The sequence below is a fragment of the Ambystoma mexicanum genome, chromosome 1q (assembly GCF_040938575.1).
Source record: "Ambystoma mexicanum isolate Mex_15411 chromosome 1q, UKY_AmexF1_1, whole genome shotgun sequence".
Classification (NCBI taxonomy): Eukaryota; Metazoa; Chordata; class Amphibia; order Caudata; family Ambystomatidae; genus Ambystoma; species Ambystoma mexicanum.
Window position 1 is genome coordinate 1,439,643,770 of NC_090922.1, and position 27,980 is coordinate 1,439,671,749.

The following is a 27,980-nucleotide window of genomic DNA, read 5'->3' on the forward strand; positions in this document are numbered from 1 at the left end:
CTGCGGTGGGTTCCCTGCCACTGGTACTGCTGTTGCTCCTAGAGGTCCTATTGGCTGTGGATTGGTACCTTGCGGTACCCCTCCTGTGTTTGGCACTATTGGTGCCCCCAGAGGTGTTGGGGCCGGAGTCCCTCTGGGTTCCGACCCTGCCTCCCCCTCCTTGTTTACGACACCTTTCCATTTATCCCATGCCTTCCAATGATCCCCTTCCTCATTATCGCTGCTCTCTGTTTTGGATGATGAAGCCCCTTGCCCACTAACTCTTTGTTCTTTAAGGTGGATTTCAGATTATTTGGGGTGTTCTGAGACCCTTGTTATTCTATTTGTAATCACTTCTGTAATCGTTTTGGCAGTATTGCTTTCTATGATATCCTCCCGCACTTTGCTCCCTGGTGTCCCATTTCTCCTTTAAAACCTTAAATATGTACAGGTTGAAGTTTTCCTCATCCCAACCTAAATCTGGGAAGCAAACCATTTCTTTCTTAAATTCGTGGTCATACTCTTTCCATACTTCCCCCCCTAAATGCTTTGTACCTTCAATACTCTCTGCTGGCATGTCACCAACGGTACCCCGTCCTCTGGGTATTTTTGCAGTATAATAGTGGACATTATTTGAAAAGCCGCCATCCATTTATCAAAAACTCTTTGGTACCTTAATAAGCCTTTCTCATCCTCCCTCTATTGATGCATTCTGTCCTCTCTTTTGGCATTCTAGCAGGGCAAGTCTGATGCTCTACCGACTGAGCTATCCGGGCCCTTCAAAAAAATATCTATGAACTCTTTTCTCCCTATTTTCTCCTTTACCTTCTCCTTAATGTGCCATGCCTGTGCCTTCATGGACCGGCCTTGGGTGTCCTTACCAACCGTGGGCCTACCATACTGGGTCACCCTCCTTTCCTGCTCTGCCAGTGAGTGGCCCTGCTGGGACTATGACTGTCCCTTGTATTGGTACATGGGTGAACCCTGCGGGTGTCACCGGTAAGCTGGGGTTCATCCCCTGGGGAATAGACCCTAGCGGAATCCCTTGTGCCACCCGCTGTGGTATGGGGACCCCGTTGTCTGCTGGTCCTGGCCCTCCTGCCCCTTGACCTTCACCTGCACTTTCTACCCTTGCCCTTTTCTGTTTATCCTTACTCATTACCTCCTTCCATTTCACCCATGCCTGCAAGTGGTCCCTCTCTTCGTCCTCGCTACTTTCCGTTTCAGATGACACCACCCTTTGTTCGACCCCGTGCTTTCTGTGCCCCACGGGTTCTGGGCGACTTTCCCTGACCCGTGATGCATGTTTTCAACATTTTTACAATTTTGTCCCAATTTTATTATAACTTTTCACAGTACCTTTTTTTTTTTCTTTCCTTTGCCTCTTCCTAGGCTCCTCCGGCTGCTCCTGCGACCCTCTTGTCTCCTCTCTCGCCCTCTTCTGGCCTTGCGGTATTGTAACCTCCTCCTCGCTGCCACTGAAATCCTCTAGCAGCAAAGGCGACATTGCCCTTGCCCTTTCCTCCTTCTGCATAACATCCAGCACCCATTGTGCTCCATATTATTTTTCAGCTTTTTTTATTTTTATTTATTTTTTACCCATGCGCTGAATTCTTGCGCTCTTCTTGATCTTCCATCTGCCATTTTTAGTAATTCGCCTTCAATTGCATTCTGGTTTTGCCGCCCTTAGCTTTCAGAAAATTGAAGTTGTTTTGTCGCAACGCTTTCAGAATTTTTGTTGTTGGAGGATTGTCTCGAACCCCCCAACCTTTCAGGTACAAGTCACAGCGTGTACTGACTACACCACAGGGATTGGCTTATAGCTTCTGTGTAGCCGCCCCTTTAAGCCGCTTTGGCTCTGTTGTCAGTAAAGCCCCCCTTGACCCCAGCGTGATCTGAACACGCAACCTTCTGATCTGGAGTCAGAGGTGCTACCGTTGTGCCACGGGGTCCTTGTGCCTGTTTTCCCCCCGTATTGATCCCTTTTAGGCCTGCTGCTGCCGTGTTTCTCTTTCCGAATTACTTCTGTTGAACCTGGTTATCAGGCAACGCCTCCCAGGCAAAGGTTGCCGTACTCCTTCATTCGTGTGGGCGGTGCGGCCCCTCCTCCCTGGCTCACTCGCTGTGGCCGAGCGTTGTCTCCGCCTCCCTGCTCTGCTTCCACGGTCCTCCAGCTGCCTCCCCCCCGCGGTGCTCCGTCTCCCTGCTGCTGGACGGTGCCGCGCTCCTCACGCTGTTCCCTCCGACCGCTGTCGACATCCTGGTTCGCCAGCTGTTTCTTCTTCCGACGTGGATCTTCCCTCGCAGTCGGTCTGGACGGTGCTTTCTTCCCCGGCGAATACCTTCTCCGGTCCCTGGCACGACAAGCTCCTTCCGCTTACCCGCAGAAGTGAGCGACCGCTTCTCCTTCTTTTTCGGATGACTCCTTTCCGCTTACCCGCAGAGGTGAGCGACCGCTTCTCCTTCTTTTTCGGATGACTACTTTCCGCTTACCCGCAGAGGTGAGCGACCGCTTCTCCTTCTTTTCCGGATGACTCCTTTCCGCTTACCCGCAGAGGTGAGCGACCGCTTCTCCTTCTTTTCCGGATGACTCCTTTCCGCTTACCCGCAGAGGTGAGCGACCGCTTCTCCTTCTTTTCCGGATGACTCCTTTCCGCTTACCCGCAGAGTTGAGCGACCGCTTCTCCTTCTTTTCCGGATGACTCATTTCCGCTTACCCGCAGAGGTGAGCGACCGCTTCTCCTTCTTTTCCGGATGACTCATTTCCGCTTGCCCGCAGAGGTGAGGGAAAACTGCACGATCCTGGGGAATAGAAAACACGCAAAATGTTTCCTTCTCCCCCTTTTCCAGGCCCTAGGAGCTTACCCGAATGAGGTGAGCTCCTTACCTGGTTTGTCCTTCTCTTGGTTTCTGTGGGGTTACTTATACTCACCTGCTCCTTTGTTGTCCCTTTGGGGGCCGGGCTTCCCCTGGCCCCCCTGTTGCTTTTCCTTCGCACCTTTCCCTGTTTTGTTGCTTGTTTCCTGGCAGCACCATGGGTGGGGGCGCCGCCTGGCTGTCCCTGCTCTTGCTTTTCGCGCCATTTCGTCCCCCACCCTGCGCCTAACCCCCCATGCCCTCCATCGTGCCGTACTTTGTACGGTACGGGGCCTGGCGCATAGCCATTTCAGGTATACTGCCATCGTGGGTTCCCCTATGCCAACCTGCCCCGGGTGCCCAATCTGTCTTTCACCTTTGGCGGCGAGCCGCCGCACTGCTGCTGCCCACACCTTTGCTTGGTTGAACTCCTGGCTGGCGGGCACTCTCCTTCTTTGGCCGTCTCGGCCCCTTGACAGGACGTCTCCTACCCGACCCTATATATGCACGACGGCCCCACTGATCACAAGTGTCGGCTGCACTTTCGCTCTTCTGGCACGGAGCGCGTCCTCTGTGCCGCGCTTTGTGTCACTTGTCGCTCCACTTTTAATGGTCCGAACCCCCCAGGCCCCCCGCCGTGCATAACAGATGGACAGACACTGTACCCATCATCGCGGCCCTTTTGCTGCCCTCGTCACTGCTTTACAACGAGCGCACAGCTCCCCGTCGGAAGACGTACCCACTCTTTTCTGGTTCCTCTGCTTTGAAACTCTCGCCCACTAGGCCACACTGTGTAGGGCCGCCTCTCGTTCCGTGGAGAAATATGGCCTAGCGCCTTGATTAATGCGGCGGAAGCATTGGCCTGTCCATTAAGGCGCTGTGGATCCCCAGTCCTTACCGGCCTTTCATTGGGGAGAGGGGGGGGGGGTTAAAAACTGCTTATTGAACTGCTGTGAACCTCAGGCCTAACCGACCTGTACATTTGCCCATAAAGGCACTATGGACCCCTAGCCATCACTGGCCTACGATTGCAGTGGGCGGGGAGCCCCTGACTATTGAAGTGGTATCCCTATCACTCACTGACCTGGTAGTGCTTTAAGTGGGCCGGTCCCACCCGGCCCTCGGTACCTGTACTTCTTACTTTTTAGTAAATGAGTGCCTGCACTTCTGAAAGACAAAAAGACCGCACTGGTTACACTGCGCGAGCAAAATGAAAGCATTTGATTGAACTGGATCGCAATAAAAGACTACGCTCCTGCAACCGTTGCTATTGAAAGCTGTGCTTACTCCCCCCCCCCCCGCCCCCGCTCCCCACAGTGCCCATAATGTGCCCTCTCGTGTAAAACAAAAAAAGAACCAAACATAGAGCACCAGAGGTTCACGCAAATCAGTCGCGGAACGCCATTTTCCAGGGATCAAGTCCTATCGGCAGAAATTAGCATATCAAGGTGAAATATGCAAACGTCATTCAATTGGCTGCGGAGAGCCATACACATTGCACAGCACGAATGGGGCTTCCCTTTCATAAAATCAAGACACACAAGAAACCAAGAGAGGATACAAGGTGTGCATGTTTAAAACTCCAAGCATCAATACCAATGTGTCCCTGCAACGCGCAGTCCTGAAAGGCAGCATTTCAACTTCAGTTGTTTACTATTTCCCATCAGGTTATATGGTGCAGTGGTGAAGGGTCCAGCCTGCGTATCTAGCGGGCGTGGCAGTGTGGCCGCAGTGGTGAAGTGTCTGGCCTGTGGAACTGGCGGCTGGTGGTGAAGTGTCTGGCCTGCGAATCTGGCGGGCGGGGTGCTGAAGTGTCCTGCCTGCGGATCTGGCAGCCGCGGTGGTGAAGTGTCCGGCCTGTGGACCTGGCAGCCGCCGTGGTGAAGTGTCCGGCCTGTGTATCTGGCGGCTATGGTGGTGCGGCTGCGGTGGTGAAATGTCCAGCCTGCGGAACTGGCGGCTGCAGTGGTGAAGTGTCTGGCATGCGGATCTACCCGCCAGTGGTGAAGTGTCCGGCCTGCAGATCTGGCAGCCACGGTGGTAAAGTGTCTTGCCTGCGGATCTGGCAAGTGGTGGTGAATTGTCCGGCCTGCGGATCTTGCAGCTGAGGTGGTGAAGTGTCCAGCCTGCGGATCTACCAGCCAGTGGTGAAATGTCCGGCCTGCAGATCTGGCAGCTGCGGTGGTGAAGTGTCTGGCCTGCGGATCTGGCGGGTGGTGGTGACGTTTCGGGCCTGTGGATCTGGCAGCCGCGGTGGTGAAGTGTCTGGCCTGCAGATCTACCAGTCAGTGGTGAAGTGTCCGGCCTGCAGATCTGGCAGCCGCGGTGGTGAAGTGTCTGGCCTGCGGATCTGGTGGGTGGTGGTGAAGTGTCAGGGCTGCGGATCTGGCAGGTGTTGGTGAAGTGTCTGGCCTGCGGATATGGCTGCCGCGGTGGTGAAGTGTCCGGCCTTTAGATCCGGCAGTTGATGGTGAAATGTCCAGCCTGTGGATCTGGCATGTCCGGCCTGCAGATCTGGAGGCCGCAGTGGTGAAGTGTCTGGCCTGTGGATCTGGCAGCAGCGGTGGGGAATTGTCCGGCCTGCGGACCTGGTGGCCGCGGTGGTGAAGTGTCCCACCTGCAGAACTAGCGGCCGGTGGTGAAGTGTCCAGCCTGTGTATCTGGCGGTCGTGGTGGTGAAGTGTCTGGCCTGCCGATATGGCGGCCGCGGTGGTGAAGTGTCCGGCCTGCGGATCTGGTGGCCACCGTGGTGAAGTGCCAGGCTGTGGATCTGGCTGCCACAATGGTGAAGTGTCCGGCCTGCGGATCTGGCTGCTGCGGTGGTGAAGTGTCCGGCCTGCGGATATGGCTGCTGCAGTGGTGAAGTGTCTGGCCTGCATATCTGGCGGGCGCGGTGGTGAAGTATCCAGCCTGAGCATCTGGCGGCCGCAGTGGTGAACTGTCCGGCCTGTGGATCTGGCTGCCATGGTGGTGAAGTGACCGGCCTGTGGATCGGGCGGCCGCGGTGGTGAAGTTTCTGGCCTGCGGTTCTGGTGGCTGCGGTGGTGAAGTGTCTGGCCTGCGGATCTGACGGGCATGGTGGTGAAGTGTCCGGCCTGCAGATCTGGGGGCCGCAGTGGTGAAGTGTACGGACTGCAGATCTGGAGGCCGCAGTGGTGAAATGTCCGGTCTGCGGATCTGGCAACTGCAGTGATGAAGTGTCCGGCCTGCAGGTCTGGCGGCCGCAGTGTTGAAGTGTCCAGCTTGCAGATCTGGCAGTGGCAGTGGTGAAGTATCCGGCCTGCAGAACTGGCAGCCGCAGTGTTGAAGTGTCCGGCCTGCAGATCTGGGGGCCGCCGTGGTGAAGTGTCCGGCCTGCGGATCTGGCAGCGGCAGTGGTGAAGTGTCCAGCTTGCAGATCTGGCAGTGGCAGTGGTGAAGTATCCGGCCTGCAGAACTGGCAGCCGCAGTGTTGAAGTGTCCGGCCTGCAGATCTGGGGGCCGCCGTGGTGAAGTGTCCGGCCTGCGGATCTGGCAGCGGCAGTGGTGAAGTATACGGCCTGCAGAACTGGCAGCGGCGGAAGTGGTGATGTGTCCGGCCTGCAGATCTGGCGGCCGCAGTGGTGAAGTGCCCGGCCTGCAGATCTGGGGGCCGCCGTGGTGAAGTGTCTGGCCTGCGGATCTGGCAGCGGCAGTGGTGAAGTATCCGGCCTGCAGAACTGGCAGCGGCAGTGGTGAAGTATCCTGCCTGCAGGTCTGGCGGCGGCAGTGGTGATGTGTCCGGCCTGCAGATCTGGCGGTCGCAATGGTGAAGTGCCCGGCCTGCGGATCTGGCGGTTGCAGTGGTGAAGTGTCAGGCCTGCAGATCTGGCGGCCGCAGTGGTGTAGTGCCCGGCCTGCAGATCTGGGGGCCGCCGTGGTGAAGTGTCCGGCCTGCGGATCTGGCAGCGGCAGTGGTGAAGTATCCGGCCTGCAGAACTGGCAGCGGCAGTGGTGAAGTATCCTGCCTGCAGGTCTGGCGGCGGCAGTGGTGATGTGTCCGGCCTGCAGATCTGGTGGTCGCAGTGGTGAAGTGCCCGGCCTGCGGATCTGGCGGTCGCAGTGGTGAAGTGTCCGGCCTGAGGATCTGGCGGTCGCAGTGGTGAAGTGCCCGGCCTGCAGATCTGGCGGTCGCAGTGGTGAAGTGCCCGGCCTGAGGATCTGGCGGTCGCAGTGGTGAAGTGTCAGGCCTGCAGATCTGGCGGCCGCAGTGGTGAAGTGCCCGGCCTGCAGATCTGGGGGCCGCCGTGGTGAAGTGCCCGGCCTGCAGATCTGGGGGCCGCCGTGGTGAAGTGTCCGGCCTGCAGATCTGGGGGCCGCCATGGTGAAGTGTCCGGCCTGCGGATCTGGCAGCGGCAGTGGTGAATTATCCGACCTGCAGAACTGGCAGCGGCGGAAGTGGTGATGTGTCCGGCCTGCAGATCTGGGGGCCGCCGTGGTGAAGTGTCCGGCCTGCGGATCTGGCAGCGGCAGTGGTGAAGTATCCGACCTGCAGAACTGGCAGCGGCGGAAGTGGTGATGTGTCCGGCCTGCAGATCTGGGGGCCGCCGTGGTGAAGTGTCCGGCCTGTGGATCTGGCAGCGGCAGTGGTGAAGTATCCGACCTGCAGAACTGGCAGCGGCGGAAGTGGTGATGTGTCCGGCCTGCAGATCTGGTGGCCGCAGTGGTGAAGTGCCCGGCCTGTGGATCTGGCAGCGGCAGTGGTGAAGTATCCGACCTGCAGAACTGGCAGCGGCGGAAGTGGTGATGTGTCCGGCCTGCAGATCTGGCGGCCGCAGTGGTGAAGTGCCCGGCCTGCAGATCTGGGGGCCGCCGTGGTGAAGTGTCCGGCTTGCGGATCTGTCAGCGGCAGTGGTGAAGTATCCGGCGTGCAGAACTGGCAGCAGCAGTGGTGAAGTATCCTGCCTGCAGGTCTGGCGGCGGCAGTGGTGATGTGTCCGGCCTGCAGATCTGGCGGTCGCAGTGGTGAAGTGCCCGGCCTGTGGATCTGGCGGTCGCAGTGGTGAAGTGTCAGGCCTGCAGATCTGGCGGCCGCAGTGGTGAATTGCCCGGCCTGCAGATCTGGGGGCCGCCGTGGTGAAGTGTCCGGCCTGCGGATCTGGCAGCGGCAGTGGTGAAGTATCCGGCCTGCAGAACTGGCAGCGGCAGTGGTGAAGTATCCTGCCTGCAGGTCTGGCGGCGGCAGTGGTGATGTGTCCGGCCTGCAGATCTGGCGGTCGCAATGGTGAAGTGCCCGGCCTGCGGATCTGGCGGTCGCAGTGGTGAAGTGTCAGGCCTGCAGATCTGGCAGCCGCAGTGGTGAAGTGCCCGGCCTGCAGATCTGGGGGCCGCCATGGTGAAGTGTCCGGCCTGCGGATCTGGCAGCGGCAGTGGTGAAGTATCCGGCCTGCAGAACTGGCAGCGGCAGTGGTGAAGTATCCGGCCTGCAGATCTGGTGGTCGCAGTGGTGAAGTGCCCGGCCTGCGGATCTGGCGGTCGCAGTGGTGAAGTGTCCGGCCTGAGGATCTGGCGGTCGCAGTGGTGAAGTGCCCGGCCTGCAGATCTGGCGGTCGCAGTGGTGAAGTGCCCGGCCTGCAGATCTGGCGGTCGCAGTGGTGAAGTGCCCGGCCTGAGGATCTGGTGGTCGCAGTGGTGAAGTGTCAGGCCTGCAGATCTGGCGGCCGCAGTGGTGAAGTGCCCGGCCTGCAGATCTGGGGGCCGCCGTGGTGAAGTGTCCGGCCTGCAGATCTGGGGGCCGCCGTGGTGAAGTGTCCGGCCTGCAGATCTGGGGGCCGCCGTGGTGAAGTGTCCGGCCTGCGGATCTGGCAGCGGCAGTGGTGAAGTATCCGACCTGCAGAACTGGCAGCGGCGGAAGTGGTGATGTGTTCGGCCTGCAGATCTGGGGGCCGCCGTGGTGAAGTGTCCGGCCTGCGGATCTGGCAGCGGCAGTGGTGAAGTATCCGACCTGCAGAACTGGCAGCGGCGGAAGTGGTGATGTGTCCGGCCTGCAGATCTGGGGGCCGCCGTGGTGAAGTGTCCGGCCTGTGGATCTGGCAGCGGCAGTGGTGAAGTATCCGACCTGCAGAACTGGCAGCGGCGGAAGTGGTGATGTGTCCGGCCTGCAGATCTGGCGGCCGCAGTGGTGAAGTGCCCGGCCTGCAGATCTGGGGGCCGCCGTGGTGAAGTGTCCGGCCTGCAGATCTGTCAGCGGCAGTGGTGAAGTATCCGGCCTGCAGAACTGGCAGCAGCAGTGGTGAAGTATCCTGCCTGCAGGTCTGGCGGCGGCAGTGGTGATGTGTCCGGCCTGCAGATCTGGCGGTCGCAGTGGTGAAGTGCCCGGCCTGTGGATCTGGCAGTCGCAGTGGTGAAGTGTCAGGCCTGCAGATCTGGCGGCCGCAGTGGTGAAGTGCCCGGCCTGCAGATCTGGGGGCCGCCGTGGTGAAGTGTCCGGCCTGCGGATCTGGCAGCGGCAGTGGTGAAGTATCCGGCCTGCAGAACTGGCAGCGGCAGTGGTGAAGTATCCTGCCTGCAGGTCTGGCGGCGGCAGTGGTGATGTGTCTGGCCTGCAGATCTGGTGGTCGCAGTGGTGAAGTGCCCGGCCTGCGGATCTGGCGGTCGCAGTGGTGAAGTGTCAGGCAAGTGGATCTGGCGGTCGCAGTGGTGAAGTGCCCGGCCTGCAGATCTGGCGGTCGCAGTGGTGAAGTGCCCGGCCTGAGGATCTGGCGGTCGCAGTGGTGAAGTGTCAGGCCTGCAGATCTGGCGGCCGCAGTGGTGAAGTGCCCGGCCTGCAGATCTGGGGGCCGCCGTGGTGAAGTGCCCGGCCTGCAGATCTGGGGGCCGCAGTGTTGAAGTGTCCGGCCTGCAGATCTGGGGGCCACCGTGGTGAAGTGTCCGGCCTGTGGATCTGGCAGCGGCAGTGGTGAAGTGCCCGGCCTGCAGATCTGGGGGCCGCCGTGGTGAAGTGTCCGGCCTGCGGATCTGTCAGCGGCAGTGGTGAAGTATCCTGCCTGCAGGTATGGCGGCGGCAGTGGTGATGTGTCCGGCCTGCAGATCTGGCGGTCGCAGTGGTGAAGTGCCCGGCCTGTGGATCTGGCGGTCGCAGTGGTGAAGTGTCAGGCCTGCAGATCTGGCGGCCGCAGTGGTGAAGTGCCCGGCCTGCAGATCTGGGGGCCGCTGTGGTGAAGTGTCGGGCCTGCGGATCTGGCAGCGGCAGTGGTGAAGTATCTGGCCTGCAGAACTGGCAGCGGCAGTGGTGAAGTATCCTGCCTGCAGGTCTGGCAGCGGCAGTGGTGATGTGTCCGGCCTGCAGATCTGGCGGTCGCAGTGGTGAAGTGTCCGGCCTGCGGATCTGGCAGCGGCAGTGGTGAAGTATCCGGCCTGCAGGTCTGGCGGCGGCAGTGGTGATGTGTCCGGCCTGCAGATCTGGCGGCCGCAGTGGTGAAGTGCCCGGCCTGCGGATCTGGCGGTCGCAGTGGTGAAGTGTCCGGCCTGCGGATCTGGCGGTCGCAGTGATGAAGTGTCCGGCCTGCGGATCTGGCGGTCGCAGTGGTGAAGTGTCCGACCTGCGGATCTGGCGGTCGCAGTGGTGAAGTGTCAGGCAAGTGGATCTGGTGGCCCCGGTAAACTCAGAAAAGAAAACCAATGTTTTTCATTTTACGCATAGCCTTTAAAATAAACGGGGAAATGGCGTCCGGCCTATGAAAAAGTGCCTGGTCGCTATCCACCGGTGTGTACCCTCAACTTGAGCCCTGGCTATACCTGTTAGCCATGGGGTTCCTTGATAGTTTTCATGTTTGGAGCACAGATTGATTTGCAAAGCCTGGGCAATTACTTTCTAAACACTCTTGTTTGTTATTAGCAGGGACTTTCTATTATGTAATATTTCAATATTTGTGCTTGTGATAAATGGTTCGGTCTAAAAAAAAACACGTCCTCATGCCCTACCAAATTCCTTCTAAATAATCAGACAATGAAAGCGAGAAATAATACAAATTCTGCCTTTGAAGCTTAATTTTACATCCATGAAGTCTGCTAGTTTGACACAAACACAAAAGTCCCATGTTATAAGTGTTCTTAATGCAATACATGAAAACAAACCGGGGATTGCAGGAAAGAATCCCACATTCACTGCTTCACCAAAGTGTGTGCTCCTTGGCAAATAATTACCTTTCACTGCACACTGCCTGCAAACATGTAAAGTTCTCAAATCCTGCCATCATGTGTACATCACAAACTCCGGTGTCAAAACAGGACAAAATCAGTCTTTGATTGATGAGTATCGTACCTTTGAGAGATGGTTGCATTTAGGCTGATGAATCAAATGTATAGTTGATTAGTTCATAGTGAACCATTCTACAGAGATTGGTTGGAATCACGTGTGTGTCTCAGCACAGGGCGCTCTAAAGGCCAGGCTCAGAAGAAAAAGCAGACTCGCGCAGGGAGAGTGACTACATGATATGATATTTAAAACGCGCTTAACACCCATAGGTGTCTAAGCGCAGGCCCCGGGATAGAACCTGTGGTGCACCCGCATCGTTTTGCTTCCAAGGCGAGCACGTTGCCCCTGAGCTATCCTCCCGAGACCCCTGAGCTATCCTCCGGACACATGGAAGTGTGGGGAGAGAGAGACACTGAAATGGACAGGCGAGAATGAGACATGAAGAGCGAGGCACACGTTGAAAGTGAGACAAGTGAGGAACTGCGAGAATGGAGTGTGGCACAGTGTGGGGTGAACTGCAATGGGTCAATGAGACTCGGCCGGGCTCCGCGTAAGAGCAACTTGCAGACTGTTCCAGACCGCCCGGGCTCACTTAAAGCCTGGACTGGTGAGCACCTGCGCTTCTTGTTTTCTCCATTTAAAGCACAGCTGCGCTACCCCCACAGTCCCAAGTGATAGTGGGTGTGGCGTTTCACTTCCTACTGAAGCGCTGCCCGCCTAGCCCTCACTGACTCGTGAGTCTGCTCATTGAGGCGCTATGGGTTCCAAGCCATCACTGAGCTGCGAGGGGGGCTGTGATATTACCGGGCTCACGGAAGCGCTGTGGATCCCCAGCCATCACTGACCTGCGAGGGAGGTCGTGCCTGTACCCTGGCCACGGCCCTCCTCGCAAAATAACCAACGGGAGCACCCAGAAGCAGGCATGTTAGCGCTCTGCTAATTACCGCACGTGAGCGTGTGTGGGTGTGTGAGTCTGTGCGCGCGAGTGTGCGAGCACTGAACGTAGATTGAGTACGTATCTCAATGCGTTCTGATCGATAGTGCACGCTCGCAGAACAGCGACTGTGTAGAACGCGTTCCGTGTGCCCGCCCCCGGGCCCTCCCCCGCCAGTTCTGGGGCTGTCAGGACTCAGGAGCACAGTGCGATGTCTCTGCCCTGGCGACTATCTCCCATCGGAGGCCTGTTTTGGGCAAAATAGCCCTTCTTTTCAAGTCTTCGCGCTTCATCTGCAGATCAAAGGGTGCTCTCTGCGCCCCAGGACTGCCCTGGTGCTGCCCCGGGGCCGTGCAGGCGCGCCGCAGTTTCTCTGGAGAGACACGTCTCACACCCGGCCCCCAGGGCTGCACATATCACAGGCGCTATTGCTGATACGGGGCACATCGGGGTTCTGTGACGCCGTGAATTGCACGTGGGACTAAAAGAGGGAGAAATGGAGAAGGGGCGAGAGAGAGAGAGTAGAAGAGGAAATGAGGGGGCTGGGTGGAGGACGGGAGGGGAGGCTGAGTAGAGGAGAAGAGGAGAGAAGAGAGAAGAGAGAAGAGAGAAGAGAGAAGAGAGAAGAGAAGAGAAGAGAAGAGAAGAGAAGAGAAGAGAAGAGAAGAGAAGAGAAGAGAAGAGAAGAGAAGAGAAGCTGAGTAGAGGAGGAGAGGAGGAGAGGAGAAGGAGAGGGGGAGTGGACAGGAGAGAAGGCTGAGTGGAGGAGGAGAAGAGAAGAGAAGAGAAGAGAAGAGAAGAGGAGAGAAGAGAGAAGAGAGAAGAGAAGAGAAGAGAAGAGAAGAGAAGAGAAGAGAAGAGAAGAGAAGAGAAGAGAAGAGAAGAGAAGAGAAGAGAAGAGGAGAGGAGAGGAGAGGAGAGGAGAGGAGAGGAGAGGAGAGAAGAGAAGAGAAGAGAAGAGAAGAGAAGAGGAGAGGAGAGGAGAGAAGGCGGACAAGAGGAGGGGAGAGTAGAGGAGGAAAAGGAATGAGGGGAAGATGAGTAGAGGAACAGAGGAGAGGAGAGGAGATGAGGGAAGGGGGCCTGGGTAGAGGGGGAGAAGAGAAGAGAAGAGAAGAGAAGAGAAGAGAAGAGAAGAGAAGAGAAGAGAAGAGAAGAGAAGAGAAGAGAAGAGAAGAGAAGAGAAGAGAAGAGAAGAGAAGAGAAGAGAAGAGAAGAGGAGAGGAGAGGAGAGGAGAGGAGAGAAGAGGAGAGAAGAGGAGAGGAAAAGAGAGGAGAGGGCGAGCGGAGATGAGGGAAGGGGGCTGAGTAGGAGAGGAGAGGAGGGGAAGGGAGGCTGAGTAGAAGGGGAGAGGAGAGGGGGAGAGGAGATGAGGGAAGGGGGGCTGAGTAGAGGAGGAGAGGAGAGGAGAGGAGAGGAGAGGAGAGGAGAGGAGAGGGGAGAGGAGAGGAAGATAGGGGAGGGCAGTTGAGCAACAGGGGAAGATGAGAGGGGAGAGAAGAGGAGAGTGAGAGCTAGAGAAAGGGCGAGGTGGAGAGATGGAAAGAAGGGGAACAGAGCGAGAGAGGGTGGTGGGAAGAGGCACGGGAGGACCATGGGAGAGGGAGAGAGGGGAGAGATGGAGAAATGAGTAAGAGAGAAAGCGATAGTGAGAAATAGGAAAGGAATGAGCAAGGAACAAGAAGGGAAAGGGAAAGGGAGATACAAAGATGGAGGGGAGGGATCAAGGCGAGAAGATGGGAAAGGAATTGAGGGGGGATAGATGAGAAGAGATGGGGAGAGACAGAGAAAAGGGAAGGGGGACATGAGAGAGAGGTGAAGAGGTGACAGAGGGGGAAAGCAGGAAAGGGGAATGAATGGGAGAGGAAACAAGGCGAAAAGGGAGAATGGAGGCGACATTACCTCTCCCATGTTCCTGCCAATCTCTTTCAACACCCGCCTTCTCTCGCGCGCCCGTGTGCCTATCCATGCACTCTCTTTTCATACTGTCCTGTCTTCCTGTCGCTCTCCAGTGTCTCTTACCCTGCACCCCCAGTCATGCTGCCCTGCCTCTCCGTTGCTCTCTAGTGTGCCTTTCCCTGCACTCTCAGCCATCCTGGCCTACTTTTCTGTCGCTCTCCAGTGTGCCTACCCCTGCACTCTCAGCCATCCTGGCCTACTTTTCTGTCGCTCTCCAGTGTGCCTACCCCTGCACTCTCAGCCATCCTGGCCTACTTTTCTGTCGCTCTCCAGTGTGCCTATCCCTGCACGCTCAGTCATCCTGCCCTGTCTGGTCTCCAGTGTGTCTATCCCTGCACTCTCAGTCACCCTGCCTTGTCTTTCTGTCGCTCTCCAGTGTCCTATCCCTGCACTCACGGTCATCCCCCGTCTTTCTGTCGCTCTCCAGTATGCCTATCCCTGCACTCTCTTTAATCCTGCCTTGTCTTTCAGTCTCTCTCCCGTGTGCCTATCCATGTTCTCTCTACATCCTGCTGTATTGCTGTCTCTCCAGTGTGCCTATCCCTGCAGTCACAGTCGCCCTGAACTGTCTTTCTGTCTCTCTCCAGTGTGCCTATCCCTGCACTCTCAGCCATCCTGCCCTGTCTTTCTGTTGCTCCACAGTGTTCCTATCCCTGCACACTCTTTCATCCTGCCCTGTCTTTCAGTCTCTCTCTCGTGTGCCTATCCCTGTTCTCTCTACATCCTGCTGTCTTGCTGTCTCTCCAGTCTGCCTATCCCTGCACTCGCAATCCTCCTGCCCTGTCTTTCAGTCGCTCCCTGGTGCGATATGATGTGATATGGCATTTATAACGCCTATCCAGTATGCCTATCCCTGCACTCTCTTTTATCCTGCCCTATCTTTCAGTCTCTCTCTCGTGTGCCTATCCCTGTTCTCTCTACATCCTGCTGTCTTGCTGTCTCTCCAGTCTGCCTATCCCTGCACTCGCAATCCTCCTGCCCTGTCTTTCAGTCGCTCCCCGGTGCGATATGATGTGATATGGCATTTATAACGCGCCTATCCTGTATGCCTATCCCTGCACTCTCTTTCATCCTGCCTTGTCTTTCAGTGTATCTCCCGTGTGCCTATCCATGTTCTCTCTACATCCTGCTGTCTTGCTGTCTCTCCAGTGTGCCTATCCCTGCACTCTCAGCCATCCTGTCCTGTCTTTCTGTCGCTGTCCAGTCTGCCTATCCCTGCACTCGCAATCCTCCTGCCCTGTCTTTCAGTCGCTCCCAGTGCGATATGATGTGATATGGCATTTATAACGCGCCTATCCAGTATGCCTATCCCTGCACTCTCTTTCATCCTGCCTTGTCTTTCAGTGTATCTCCCGTGTGCCTATCCATGTTCTCTCTACATCCTGCTGTCTTGCTGTCTCTCCAGTCTGCCTATCCCTGCACTCTCAGCCATGCTGTCCAGTCTGCCTATCCCTGCACTCGCAATCCTCCTGCCCTGTCTTTCAGTCGCTCCCCGGTGCGATATGATGTGATATGGCATTTATAACGCGCCTAGACACAAGTGGTTGAAGGCGCCACAAGGCAAGGGAGGGGGGACAAGGGGAAGACAGAGACAGCGATCTTACTAGGCCTAGTGACATTGACATCGCGCAAGTGCAAGGTATGGTGGAAGGGAAAAGTGGAGGGGAGGGGGCAGTGCAGTACATGGGATAACAATGAAATAAACAAAGACAATAAATAATAAATAAAAGTGCAGCCAGCTGGAGGCAAGACGGACATCAGAAGTCAAGTGCTAGTAGGGTCTGTAGGGATACAGAGAAACAGTCCCCGAGTTCAAGAGTTGCCAGGGGGGGGGCAGTGCGGTGTGCAGCTGGCGGGGAGGGACATGGTCACGAGATCAGAGGGTGGCCAGGTAACCAGTGCAGTATCGGATTCAGCCGAGAGATCAGCTGGGGAGGGGAGGAGAGACAACAGAAGCTTATCACTGCACTCTCAGTCATCCTGGCCTGTCCTGTCACTCCCCAGTGTGCCTATCCCAGCACTCTCAGTCATCCTGCCCTGTCCTTCTGTCACACCCCAGTGTGCCTATCCCTGCACTCTCAGTCACCTTGGCCTGTCTTGCTGTCCCTCTCCAGTGTGCCTACCCCTTCACTCTCAGTCATCCTGCCCTGTGTTTCTGTCACTCCCCAGTGTGCCTATCCCTGCACTCTCAGTCATCCTGCCCTGTCCTTCTGTCACACCCCAGTGTGCCTATCCCTGCACTCTCAGTCACCTTGGCCTGTCTTGCTGTCCCTCTCCAGTGTGCCTACCCCTTCACTCTCAGTCATCCTGCCCTGTGTTTCTGTCACTCCCCAGTGTGCCTATCCCTGCACTCTCAGTCATCCTGCCCTGTCTTCCTATCGCTCTCCTGTGTTTCTATCCCTGCACTCTCAGTCACCTTGGCCTGTCTTTCTGTCCCTCTCCAGTGTGCCTACCCCTTCACTCTCAGTCATCCTGCTCTGTGTTTCTGTCACTCCCCAGTGTGCCTATTCCTGCACTCACAGCCATCCTGCCCTGTTCTTCTGTCGTTCTCCTGTGTGCCTATCCCTGCACTCTTTTTCACTCTGCCCCGTCTTTCTGTCGCTCCCCCGTGTTTCTATCCCTGCACTCTCAGTCACCCTGCACTGTCTTTCAGTCGCTCTATCGTGTGCCTATCCCTGTACTCTCTTTCATCCTGTCGTCATGCTGTCTCTCCAGTGTGCCTATCTCTGCAATCTCAGGCATGCTACCCTGTCTGTCGCTCTCCATCGTGCCTATCCCTGCACCCTCAGTTATCCAGCCGCGTCTTTCTGTTACTTTCCAGTACGCCTAGCCCCTCACTCTCTTTCAACCTGCACTGTCTTTCTGTCGCTCTCCAGTGTGCCTATCCCTGCACTCTCTGTCATCCTGCCATGTCTTGCTATTTCTCCAGTGTGCCTATCCCTGCACTCCAGGTCATCCTGCCCTGTCCTTCTGTGCCTCTCCAGTGTGCCTATCCCTACACTCTCTGTCATCCTGCCCTGCCTTGCTGTCTCTCCAGTGTGCCTTTCCCTGCACTTCTGTCATCCTGCCCTGTCTTGCTGTCTCTTCAGTGTGCCTTTCCCTACACTCTCTGTCATCCTGTCCTTCTGTGCCTCTCCTGTGTGCCTTTCCTTGCACTCTCAGTCATCCTGCACCGTCTTTTTGTCGCTCTCCCGTGTGCCTATCCCAGCACTCTCTGTCATCATTCCGTCTTTCTGTCGCTCTCCAGTGTGCCTATCCCTGCTCTCCAAGTCATCCTGCCCTGTCGTTCTGTCGCTCTCCATTGTACCTATCCCTGCACTCTCTTTCACCGTGCTGTCTTTCTGTCGCTCTCCAGTGTGCCTATCCCTGCACTCTCTTTCGCCGTGCTGTCTTTCTGTCGCTCTCCAGTGTGCCGATCCCTGCACTCCAGGTCATCCGGCCCTGTCCTTCTGTGCCTCTCCAGTGTGCCTTTCCCTGCACTCCCTGTCATCCTGCCCTGTCTTGATGTCTCTCCAGTGTGCCTTTCCCTGCACTCTCTGTCATCCTGCCCTGCCTTTCTGTCGCTCTCCAACGTGCCCATCCCTGCACTCTCAGTCATCCTGCCCTGTCTTTCTGTCGCTCTCCAGCGTGCCCATCCCTGCACTCTCAGTCATCCTGCCCTGTCCTTCGGTCGCTCTCCAGTCTTCCTATCCCTGCACTCCAGGTCATCCTGCACTGTCTTTCTGTCGCTCTCCCGTGTGCCTGTCCCAGCACTCTCTTTCATTCCGCCCCGTCTCTTATCGCACTGTGCCCCCCCCTCCCCTGTCAACTTTTGCCCGCCTTTCTCCGTGTACACATCCGTTTGGAATATGTCTACCTGTTACAGCCCCTCACCCCCATCACCCCGTTTTATTTCTCATCACAGGAGGGGGGGATCCATTGCTTCCTAGAAACCTATCGGATCCTCATAAATGCCTTCCCCATCCCCCTCCAACAGGTAGGCGGCCAGGTCCCACCAGGGGAGTGGCCCAGAGTGGCATTTTATGAGGTGTGGACCGGCCCCACAGCCCTGACAGCCAATCCGGACACGGGTTTAGCAATCCCCACTGATTGGAGAGCCAATCAACGCCGGGGAGAGGCATTAACAGGCTGTGCAGCCCACGGAAGCCTCATTAGCTGTAGCCAAAAAAAGTTGCGTCGAAAGTTTTGCGCGCAGAGTGCGGACCTGCGGCCGGGAAAGGACTTTTGCGGGCTGTGAGCGCGAGTGCGAGGCGGCGGCGGCTCGGAGCCTGGACGGTGGAGCCCGGAGCCCCTCAGCATGTCTGCGGTCGCGACTGAGGCCAGCCTGCCCTCCATCTCGTCCTTCGCCAGCCTCCTGCCGCTGCACGTGAAGCAGGCGGAGCTCCTTAACGTAAGTCACCCGGGCGGACGGGGGGAGACTACGGGGGAAGCCGGGGGACCCGTGCGGCTGAGCTGGACAATGCTCCACGCATGGACTGTCGGGCAGATGTGCGTGTGTGTGTGAGTGGGGCGGGCGGGCACGGCATAGTCACAGAAGTGTCACATTTTAGGCGTGGGGGACGTGAATTGTTTGCGGAGGCAAAGGTGCGCAATGATATTACGGAAAAGTGCCAGGTTGCGTGTGTTCATGACTGTTGCGCACACACGCGCTGCATGTTTCTTTGTACATCTCTCTCCATTATATATATATATTGTATGCATAGGATAAGTAATGGCGTATTGCACAGCTGCCTCGCACAGTGGGCATTTGGGGTGGTCATATCACTCGCCCAGCGGCTGGGCATCGCCGCTGGCGAGGCTGCACTGGACCGGAGCCCGGGCGCCTTGAAGCACCGCCCGGGCGCCTTGAAGCACCGCCCGGCCGGGCTGGCTGTCAGCCTCGCTCTCTGCGGCTCCGAGCAACTCGTTTTTCCGGTCCTGGCTGAGTTCGCGGGACCGCACTCCCAGACAAGAGGTCTGGCCTGAGATGTTATACCACGGAGGGTGGGGGTGTCTACCTTCTCTTAAACTACTGGGTGGTCGCCCTTGGTGCACCCCACACTGTCCTCTTGGGAGGATATCTCAGAGGCAACGCACTCGCATTGGAAGCAAGACGACGTGGAGCAACAGATTCGATCCCCTGTTCCACGCTTAGAAACTTCTGGGCATTATAAATCCATACAGCATAGGAAAGACCCTCAGGTAATACATGCCCTTTTTTGTCAAATACAAAATGGGCCCTGGGGGTCGGCGCCCCTCGCCCACCTGCTTTTCTCACAGTATTTGGGTTGAAGCGAAGCCCAAGGGCATTCACCCTTGCAGAAACCTGGGGGTTTTATCCTCATACCCCCCACCATCTCCCCTTCTAGCAGAACAGTCGCACACATCTCAGGCAAGTGATTCACACATGGCCATCGAAAATCCATCGATACGTGTATCTGAGCCTGTACATGAGGTGTGAAGGGTCCTTATAGGCTACGGGGGAGTGAGTACACAGGGGGCCCCCTTTTCACGCCACGACTAATACCAGCGCCCAGCCCGCCCCCCACCTGTGTCCAGGATCACACAGTTTAGACGAGTTGAGCAGATCGGCTAAGCCAGCATTCCGATCGTGTTTATGGGCCGCGGGCCTCTAGCGCTGCTCTGAAGTGTGTCGCGCGCAAGGCTGAGCGCGAGCGTTGCTATCTGTCCCCTTTCGCGTGGTTGGGCGTGGGGCCATGTCGCAGTTTTGTGTGGCTCTTCTGGGTGGCGGTGGGAGCCTTGCTGTTACTGTGTCTGATGGTCTGTTATGAAGGTGGGACACTGTTTGAGAGTTCGGCGGTTTTGCTCCTGCCGTTTCTGCGCGTTTCTGGTCTTTTTCCGAGTCGGTGGATTGTTGAGGTTTCTCTCTGGGTGAATGTTGTGCCTTAAGTTCACTGCCCCGATGCTGGTGATGCGCAGTGACCCAGAAATGTATACAAGTGGCATGAACAAGTGTTTAAATTGGGGGGCGGGGCAGAGGGGGGGGGTCCCATTGAAGAACGCGTTTGTAGATAAAACTCCGCGGTCTTATGGGACTTGTTCGACACCGGGTGACACACACTGACCGAGTTGGACTTCTGGTAGTTCATTCGTTTCTTTAAGCAGTAGTTTGTGTGAAGTATTTTGTCTGTTCACTAGACGTTCTGCCGTCCGTGTCTTCTCTTGCGAGCGATTTGTTAAGTATAATACCAATGGTGTTTCATTTGAGTTCCGTGGAGTTTCCCTCTGAATGGTGAATTGTATTAGTTCATGGGTTTATTTCTGGTCATATTAGGTGAAGTCCTTTTAAGGTCCATAGAAGCTCATTAGTTTGTGGGACTTCTGTCAGTGTTGGCTTGAGTTTTGTGATGTCATTTTATGGTCCATAGAAGCTCCTTAGTTTGTGAGACTTCTGTCAGTGGTAGCTTGAGTTTTGTGAAGTCCTTTTAAGCTCCTTAGTTTGCTGGGTCGTCTGTCAGTGGTGACTTGAGTTTTGTGAAGTTCTTTTCAGGTCCATAGAAGCTCCTTAGTTTGCTGGGTCTTCTGTCAGTGGTGGCTTGAGTTTTGTGAAGTTCTTTTCAGGTCCATAGAAGCTCCGTAGTTGGTTGGGTCTTTTGTCAGTGGTGGTATGAGTTTTGGGAAGTTGCGTTCAGGTCGGTAGCAGCTCAGTTGTTCGTTGGGTTTTCTGTCTGTGGTGGTTTGTTGTCTTGTGTCACTTCCTTCTCTGTCAATTAAAGGCACTGTAGATTGTTAAGCTTTGAGCCTGAGGATGACCTGTGAAAATGCATCACTCAGCAATGAAGGCTTCCATGGGTTTGGGTGGCCTTTCAATTCCGGTGATGTTTGTGAAGCTTCTGCTCTGCTCGGAATTATCTACTCTTCTTTGGTTGGTGTGTTCTTTCTGCTGGTTGTTTTCTGTGCATCGCACATTGGTCACCGAATCCTATCTTGAATAGGTGGTCTGCCCATTTTGTGTCAAATGCTGGATGTTATACACAGCTCATCAAACACTGTCCTCTGTGTGATTCTTTGAGATGGTTAATGAATACAACACAAGGCTCATCGAATGTCTTGATGTCTGGGTGGTCTTCCTCTTCTGAATCGGGATGCTGGTGGGCCTACATAGTTCAATGACGGTTGGATCTTGGTGGTGTCACTCTGCCTTTGGGTGGCCTCCACCATCTCATGGTGGATGCACAAGTTCTTTCATGGCTCAGTGAATGTTGACCTTGTGTTCGGAAGATCTTCCCCTTCTAATGGTGGATGCCAGTGGGCCTAGAAGCTTAGTAAATGTTGTCCTTCTCATTATGGACTCGCTCTTTTCATAACAGGTGCTGGTGGTCCTACTTAGTCGACTGAAGGTTGTTTTGGGGTGTATTGCTCTTCTGGTGATGGTCCTGCACAGCTCACCGGTTGTTGTTTTAGTGTTCAGGTGGTCTCCACCATTTCATAGCAGATATTGAATTTCTTACATGGTCCAGTGAGTGTTGCCCTTGTGTTTGGGATGTCTGCTACTTCCGGTGATGAATGCTGATGGGCCTATATAGTTCAATGACGGTTGTGTTTGGGTGCACACGTTCCTACATGGCTCAGTGGGTGCCGTCCTGTTGTTGGGGTAGGATGCCGCTGCGAATGGCGGTTTGTGGTGTGTGAATGCTCGCCTCTTGCTTGGTGGATATGGTGTCTGATAACCACTCTTCTCCCTTCCTTACAGCAGGAGATCGCTATGGAGCAGAGCATTAGGTGTTCAATGATGGAGAGTGGGGCCATCAAGAAGGAGGATGACGACCTGGGCAAGTTTGTCGACTTGGATTTTATTTTGGCCCACACAACTGCTCAGAATGCGGGCAACGCGGCACACGGCACCACTTACCCCTTGCCCGAGACGCCAGAGAGCTGCAGCACTACCTACGACAGTGACGGTTCCTCTTACCCAACGCCCAACAAGTACGGGGCCGGTAGCTTTGCGGGGAGCCCCCACCACAGCTACGTGGCTGAGCTTCTGACCCCTGACATACCCAACCTTGATGCGCCCCCGGACTATAGCCTCAAGGGCGCCATGCAGCGGCGGGAGTACACGGAGCTCCGAGGTGTGGCCAACATGGGCCACCTGGGGCCAAGGCCCATGTCGATGGAGCACCTCCAACATTTGGGGGGCCACAAGATCAAGAAGGAGCACCCGGAGCAGTCCTGCATGCTCGGCCTACCGTCATCACCCACCTCAGAGTGCATGGTGGACCAGAAACCCAGCATGATGCACATGCATGGACAACTGCACGCGGGCCACCCATTTGGCCACCACCGAGTGGGCCCCACCACGCCAACCGAGGACTCTGTGCCCAGTGACTGCCACGTGATGAGCGAAATGCACTGCCACCCCCACATGCCCATGCCCCAGCACTACCAGATGGCGGCTCCCTTCCCGCCACACTACGCCGCCCAGCACGCGGCCCAATTCCATGGACAGTTCAGCATGTACAGGGACTCCCTGAAGGTTCACCAGGGCATTCACGGCATGATGCTGACCCCCCCTTCCTCGCCCATGCTGGACTACTACCCTACCATGAGCGCCCCCGAGGACTGCAAACCTAAGAGAGGGCGCAGGTCCTGGGCCCGGAAACGGACCGCCACCCACAACTGCGAGTACCCCGGATGTGGCAAGACCTACACCAAGAGCTCTCACCTGAAGGCCCACATGCGCACCCACACAGGTAAGTGCTCACTGGCTTGCATCAGTCCCGCTCCCCTCCCCCCTCCCCTACCGAGAGATGTGCTAACCTCATTTAGAGGCACTTAATGATACGGTGCCCGACCCAGTCACCCTTAATTGCATGTTAGAGCAGGCAGAAACTGCAGCTTTACCTGGGCCTAAAAGCTGGCATTAGCTGCCGTCTGGTCGCGGCCCCGCGCATGCGCCGGCCTTCCCGCCTGCCACAAGCTGGCAGGCCAAGCAGGCGCCACGCTGTAGGCCCAGGGGGAGGGGCGCCCCTTGCACAGAAACTAGCAGCGCGTGCCTCTTGTCATTCAAAGTGAAAACTGGTGCTGAGAGTTAACCCCCTTCAGTGCTGAGGAACGTATAGACTGCGCCCTGAATCACACGTGAAATCATGCCAACGGTGGGGCTGCTCATTTCAAGACGATATAATTTGTGGGCCAGTCTAAGAAGTTAGGGTTTCTGATAAAGTTGCCCTCATGTTAACCTAATAACAAATGATTTTAATTTGAAACAAATATACGTTTACTAGTATTTTTTTTAGGAAGAGTTTGTTTCTCCCAGCAACACTTTTTAGAGCGGTGTAAAGTGACTTTGCACTTGTGCAAAGAAACTTTGCTGCCGCAAACACCCTGGTTCACAGAGCGGTGCTCCGTGTATTTTTGCAGCTTGAAGTGACTTTGCACTGACTCTGTGACGCAGGGGGCCCGCTTTATAGAATGTTTTGCATGGTTCAAAGTGTCGTTGCGCTGCTGAAAAGTGCAAACCCTGATTCGTGGAACGGTGCAAAGTGCATTTTTGCAGTGGGATGTCACGGACTTTGTACTGGAAAAATACACCTTGCACCGTTGCACGACTCCGTGTTTGTTCGCAGTTTAGTCACTTTGCACCAGTGCAATGTCCCTTTTCACCGCGCATGAATCGTAGGGTGTTTTGGGGCGATTTTTGGGATTCATTGAGTGCATTGTTATGGACGCAGCTGTGGGTTGTCTTTGGTTGCCTGGCAAGTAACGCCCGTTCTTCTTTCCCTCCCTCTCCCCCCTCCCCCCCCCCCCACAGGCGAGAAACCGTATCACTGCAACTGGGAAGGCTGCGGCTGGAAGTTCGCGCGCTCCGACGAGCTCACCCGCCACTACCGCAAGCACACGGGCCACCGGCCCTTCCAGTGCCACCTGTGCGAGCGCGCCTTCTCCCGCTCCGACCACTTGGCGCTACACATGAAGCGGCACATGTGAGCCGAGCCACGCGCGCAGCGTGCGCACAGAGACTCCTTGCGTCGCATGTACAGAGCCAGCGAAACGCTTTGCGACCCAAAAAAAACGACTGATCGTTTTATTTATCAGAATTTGTACTTTTTTCTTACTGTAGAAATGTAAAAGAAAAAAAAAGGAACATTTTTACAGAAGTCTGCAGAAGACAAAACAGACAGTATTTAACAGGCACACTTGTCAAAGAATGCACCCTACATAGCGAGGGGATATATTATTTAAATTAAAGGTATATATAGGAGGACTGGTGGTTCGATTAGGGCGGGTCCCCCCTGGCCCTCCAATCCTAAACAGCGTTTGTTGCCCAGGTCTTGGAAGTCAGTAGAGCTCGAGTTTCCTGAAGGAATAAGTGATGGCTATCTTTAAAAAAAATGTATTTTTTATAAATCCTCCTGCTGCGGTAGAGTATTTTAAAGGGAAATGTGTATGTACATAACTGTATATAATAAAATTGATGGGGGGGTGGGGGAAAGAATGTGTATGTGTTTCTGGAGCTTGGTGCACGCGGCCCCTTTCGATTCAACTTTTACTTTCAGGTTCCAGGTGTGATGTGCCCTCACAATCGTTCGTATGTTGTGTTTGTGTGTCAGTTGCTTCGATTTTCTTCCCATTGTGCTGCCAACGGATTAACGAGTCAGGTACTGCTAGGAGACTGCCTTTTTCATGAAGTTTTAAAATAAATGTGTGTATATATATATATATATATATATATGTGTGTGTGTGTTTGTGTAATACATCACGTGCAGCTATAGGTATACTTGAAAAAAGGGGGTGAACCCCAACGCAGCTTCTGCCAGAAGCAACCTTGTAAAGATAACATTAAAAATGGACTGTCTGTAAAATAAATGGGAATAAATTGCCTTTTAAGCGGAATAACTGCCTTCATGCCAGGGTCTTTGTCTGGGGCTATGCTGCCAGCCCCGGACGTGCAATATTCGCTGTACATATTGTAAATGGTTTCGAGGCCTGCCTGCTGTAAATCGTGGGGGGAGTTGCCCAGCTTGTATTTAATTGTGATTTCCTTATCGATGTACACAAAATAAAAAAAAATCCTTAATGAAAAAAAAATACGGTGTCGGGTGAAGCTTACTTCACGGGTGCGCTAAGTGGGGAGGTTGGCTCGCGCCCCGGAAATAATAGCGACTCCGGCTGACAACTGCCTTTCTGCCGGGAGGCGCGTGTCTGCGGAGCAGCCGTTGCGCCGCGCATAATGGGCGCAGTTTATCCCGCCCCGGCGCGCGGCTCTTGCGTGGGATTTTGGTGGTTGTGGGGCGGGCGTGGGGGGGGGGGGCGTAATTCTGACTTAGAAGTACATATGTGTGAACTCTGGGAAAACACATCCTCTCAGTGACCAAACGCAAGACGGATCCCCGAGCCTCGCAAGCTCCCGCTTAGTACAACACCCTCTAACCCGCGTGCACACCAACAGGCCTAATTAAGGTGGGGCAGCGCACTCGTTACGTCACTCCTCACTTTCTTCCCATGAAGGTGTTTGCATTGCCGGCGTCCTTTTTCTTGCGATGGCAAACAGAGCGGTAGCACCGGGCCTGCAAACTATGTATGCATCTGCACGGCTCTGATGACGGGGCGCTACGTGTTTACACGAATAGTTCGGGTGGGGGGTGGGCAGCAGGGGCTGTCTGGTGTCGGGGTGGCATGTTGTCTGCTTTCCAAGTTCACAACTAAAGGAACTCTGGGGGCCAGACTTTCAACAAAATACACCAACCTACGTGTTTCCCTCGCCTCTAACCTGCCCCTGCCTGGCTCCACTCGAACATTTCACCCATCAAGGTCACATCCCGAGCACAGCTGGCCGTGCCGCCTACCTGCACTCACACATGTCCAATGTTGGCTGTCCTTTATGTATGTCCCCTTATGTATTGTCCCCAGTGACTTTTCCATTTACTCCCCTCCACAACCTGGTCAGAATGTCCCTCAAACTCGCCCAATTTTGTGTTCATGTGAAAAACTCAGCTGTACTCCTTTCATCAACCTGTCTGGGGGTAGGGGGAGGGCTGGGTGCGGGAGGAGATAGGATCGGAAAAAAACAGCTCAATGGATGCAATCCCTTCTTGCTTGGATCTGCGCCCAAAGTTTTCAAACTGTGGGGTTGTCGCCCTCTCCCCAGGGGTGCTCAAATGATGTCCGATGGTGTTTGTGGGGGGGGGGGGGCGTAAGGAGCTTTACATGGTAGCGCGGTCACTGGTTTTTAAAATAGAATATAAGCAGTGCTGGTATTTGGGTGCCGACAACAATATTTTGGCTCAAGTGGGGCTCAGGATAAAAAGGTTTGATTACCACTGCAACAGAGACCCTTTACAGTGCTACACAATAAACGCAGTCAAAGTGCGTCGGCGCCGTCAAGTTACCGCTCATTGAAACGGCCTTCTCTGTGGCTGTGGTTGCAAGCGCTACAGATCGTGTTTTATTTACAGGCCCGGCTAGATGGGCTGTCCCAGATAAAGCAGCGCACTCGTCCGCAGGAATGCAATTCACAGAAAGAATACGCCCTTCCTATCATCTGCTCCTTGCGCGCTCAGGGTGACCTCATTTTAAAGCACACACACACACACACACATGCGCCCCCTGTTGGCCTCCTGGTGTGACATGTGCACAGCCACGGCGGAGCTCTCGCCCCTGCTGCACTGCTGTTCCGTGCCAGTACACGGTGCTCCTTTGCACAGAGCGGGAAGGTCGAATGCGCACGGTTCCTGGCAGCAGGTGGAAGGGCAGAATTAAAGGTGTGCTCTTTTTATTTCAAGCATTGGGCAAATCATTAACTGAATCCTCGATGAAAAATGGGCAGGTCAAGTGCGAGCGCTAGATGGCAGCAAGGATCTCGGTGGGGTGGCATTTCTTATGCCCGTATAGCTCCTGGCTTTGTGTACGGCTGAAAACAGGCGACCCCTTGGGTTAGGCTTGAACAGTTACGCATTGGAGTGTGTCTCCAACTCAGCGCAGTCATTGTCCTTGCATGGATCAAAGATGAAATCAACTCGGCTTATATCCAAATATCACTGAGATCCGGCTCCCAACCCACTGAGCTATATTCCTTGCCATACTGCCTTTCTGTTGGTACATGTTTCGTGCGAAGCTGGGCGCCGGCCGGTTCGGCGCGGCGGTTTTGGCGCACGTCCCTTTTAAGCGCAACCTGTTGGCCGAGCAGAGACCTGGGCACCGAGATATTTAAATTTGAATTCAATATGTTGTCTAACAAAGCGCCCGCGGCAACAGGGCGCGCCTAGAGAGGGCCTGCGCCTAAAGAGGGCCTGCGCCGAAGCGCCGCGCCGAAACGGCCGGCACCTGTATCGGTTTCCTGCCTTCATCTCCGGAAAGGCTGGCACCACACTGCAGAGATCAGCCTGCGGTTGGGAGACGCACTATTCATGCACAATGTGCCGACTGGCCACCAGGCGGCGCTGCTTTTTTCTCCGTGTGCGCGAGTTCACTGCAGCCAGGGATAGAATTAAAGTCGTGCAGCAGGTTACGTTAGCAAACATGGGATGGTGAGCGACAGGTGGGGGGGTTTCAGTGTAAGCTGCTGGCCACTATGCAGCACAGCAATTAACCCACTGAACTACGTGCCAGTTGCTACCTTTCACCTTGGTGTGGAGGTGACCTGTTCGGCAAGTGTCTGTTTAGCACATATCGCCGACATTATCACGACTCATGTCTCCAGGCAAAGTTACAGTTTATGCTGAACTTTACGCACTGCTGAAATTAATATTTATATATAAGATTCATGGAATTTTTTGCACGGTTCGAGGTAACTTTGCACTGCTGAAAAGTGACTTTGCACTGCCGACACAAACCTTGATTCATGAAACTGCAACGTGTATTTTTGCAGTGCAAAGTCAGTTTGTACTGCAAAAATAAATGACTTTGCACTGACATTGAACTGCAAAAATACACTTTGCACAGTTCCAGGAATCTGGGTTTGTGCCTGCAGTGCAAAGTCACTTTGCAGCAGTGCAGTCACTTTGCAGCAGTGCAAAGTCACTTTGCAGCAGTGCAGTCACTTTTCAGCAGTGCAGTCACTTTGCAGCAGTGCAGTCAACTTTGCAGCAGTGCAGTCA

The 27,980-nt window shown here is 55.3% G+C and overlaps 1 protein-coding gene across 2 annotated transcripts; it reads left to right on the top strand.

Moving 5' to 3' along the window:
* The first annotated feature begins 18,088 nt into the window (after window positions 1-18,088).
* Window positions 18,089-24,972, top strand: KLF17 (KLF transcription factor 17). Of its 2 annotated transcripts, none has more exons than XM_069642315.1 (3): window positions 18,089-18,334; window positions 21,638-22,634; window positions 23,696-24,972. In XM_069642315.1, exons 1-3 carry the CDS (start codon window positions 18,242-18,244, stop codon window positions 23,869-23,871), a joined length of 1,266 nt encoding a protein of 421 aa, XP_069498416.1. In that variant the 5' UTR covers window positions 18,089-18,241; the 3' UTR covers window positions 23,872-24,972. The 2 variants fall into 2 exon arrangements, with proteins under 2 accessions (XP_069498416.1, XP_069498417.1); XM_069642316.1 differs by having other exon boundaries at window positions 21,641-22,634.
* The last annotated feature ends 3,008 nt before the right edge of the window (window positions 24,973-27,980 follow it).

Coding starts and splice junctions, on each gene's coding strand:
- KLF17 (XM_069642315.1), top strand. CDS start 18,242: ATGTCTGCGGTCGCGACTGAGGCCAGCCTGCCCTCCATCTCGTCCTTC. Junction 18,335..21,637: donor AGCAGGCGGAGCTCCTTAAC/GTAAGTCACCCG, acceptor CCTTCCTTACAG/CAGGAGATCGCTATGGAGCA. Junction 22,635..23,695: donor CCACATGCGCACCCACACAG/GTAAGTGCTCAC, acceptor CCCCCCCCACAG/GCGAGAAACCGTATCACTGC.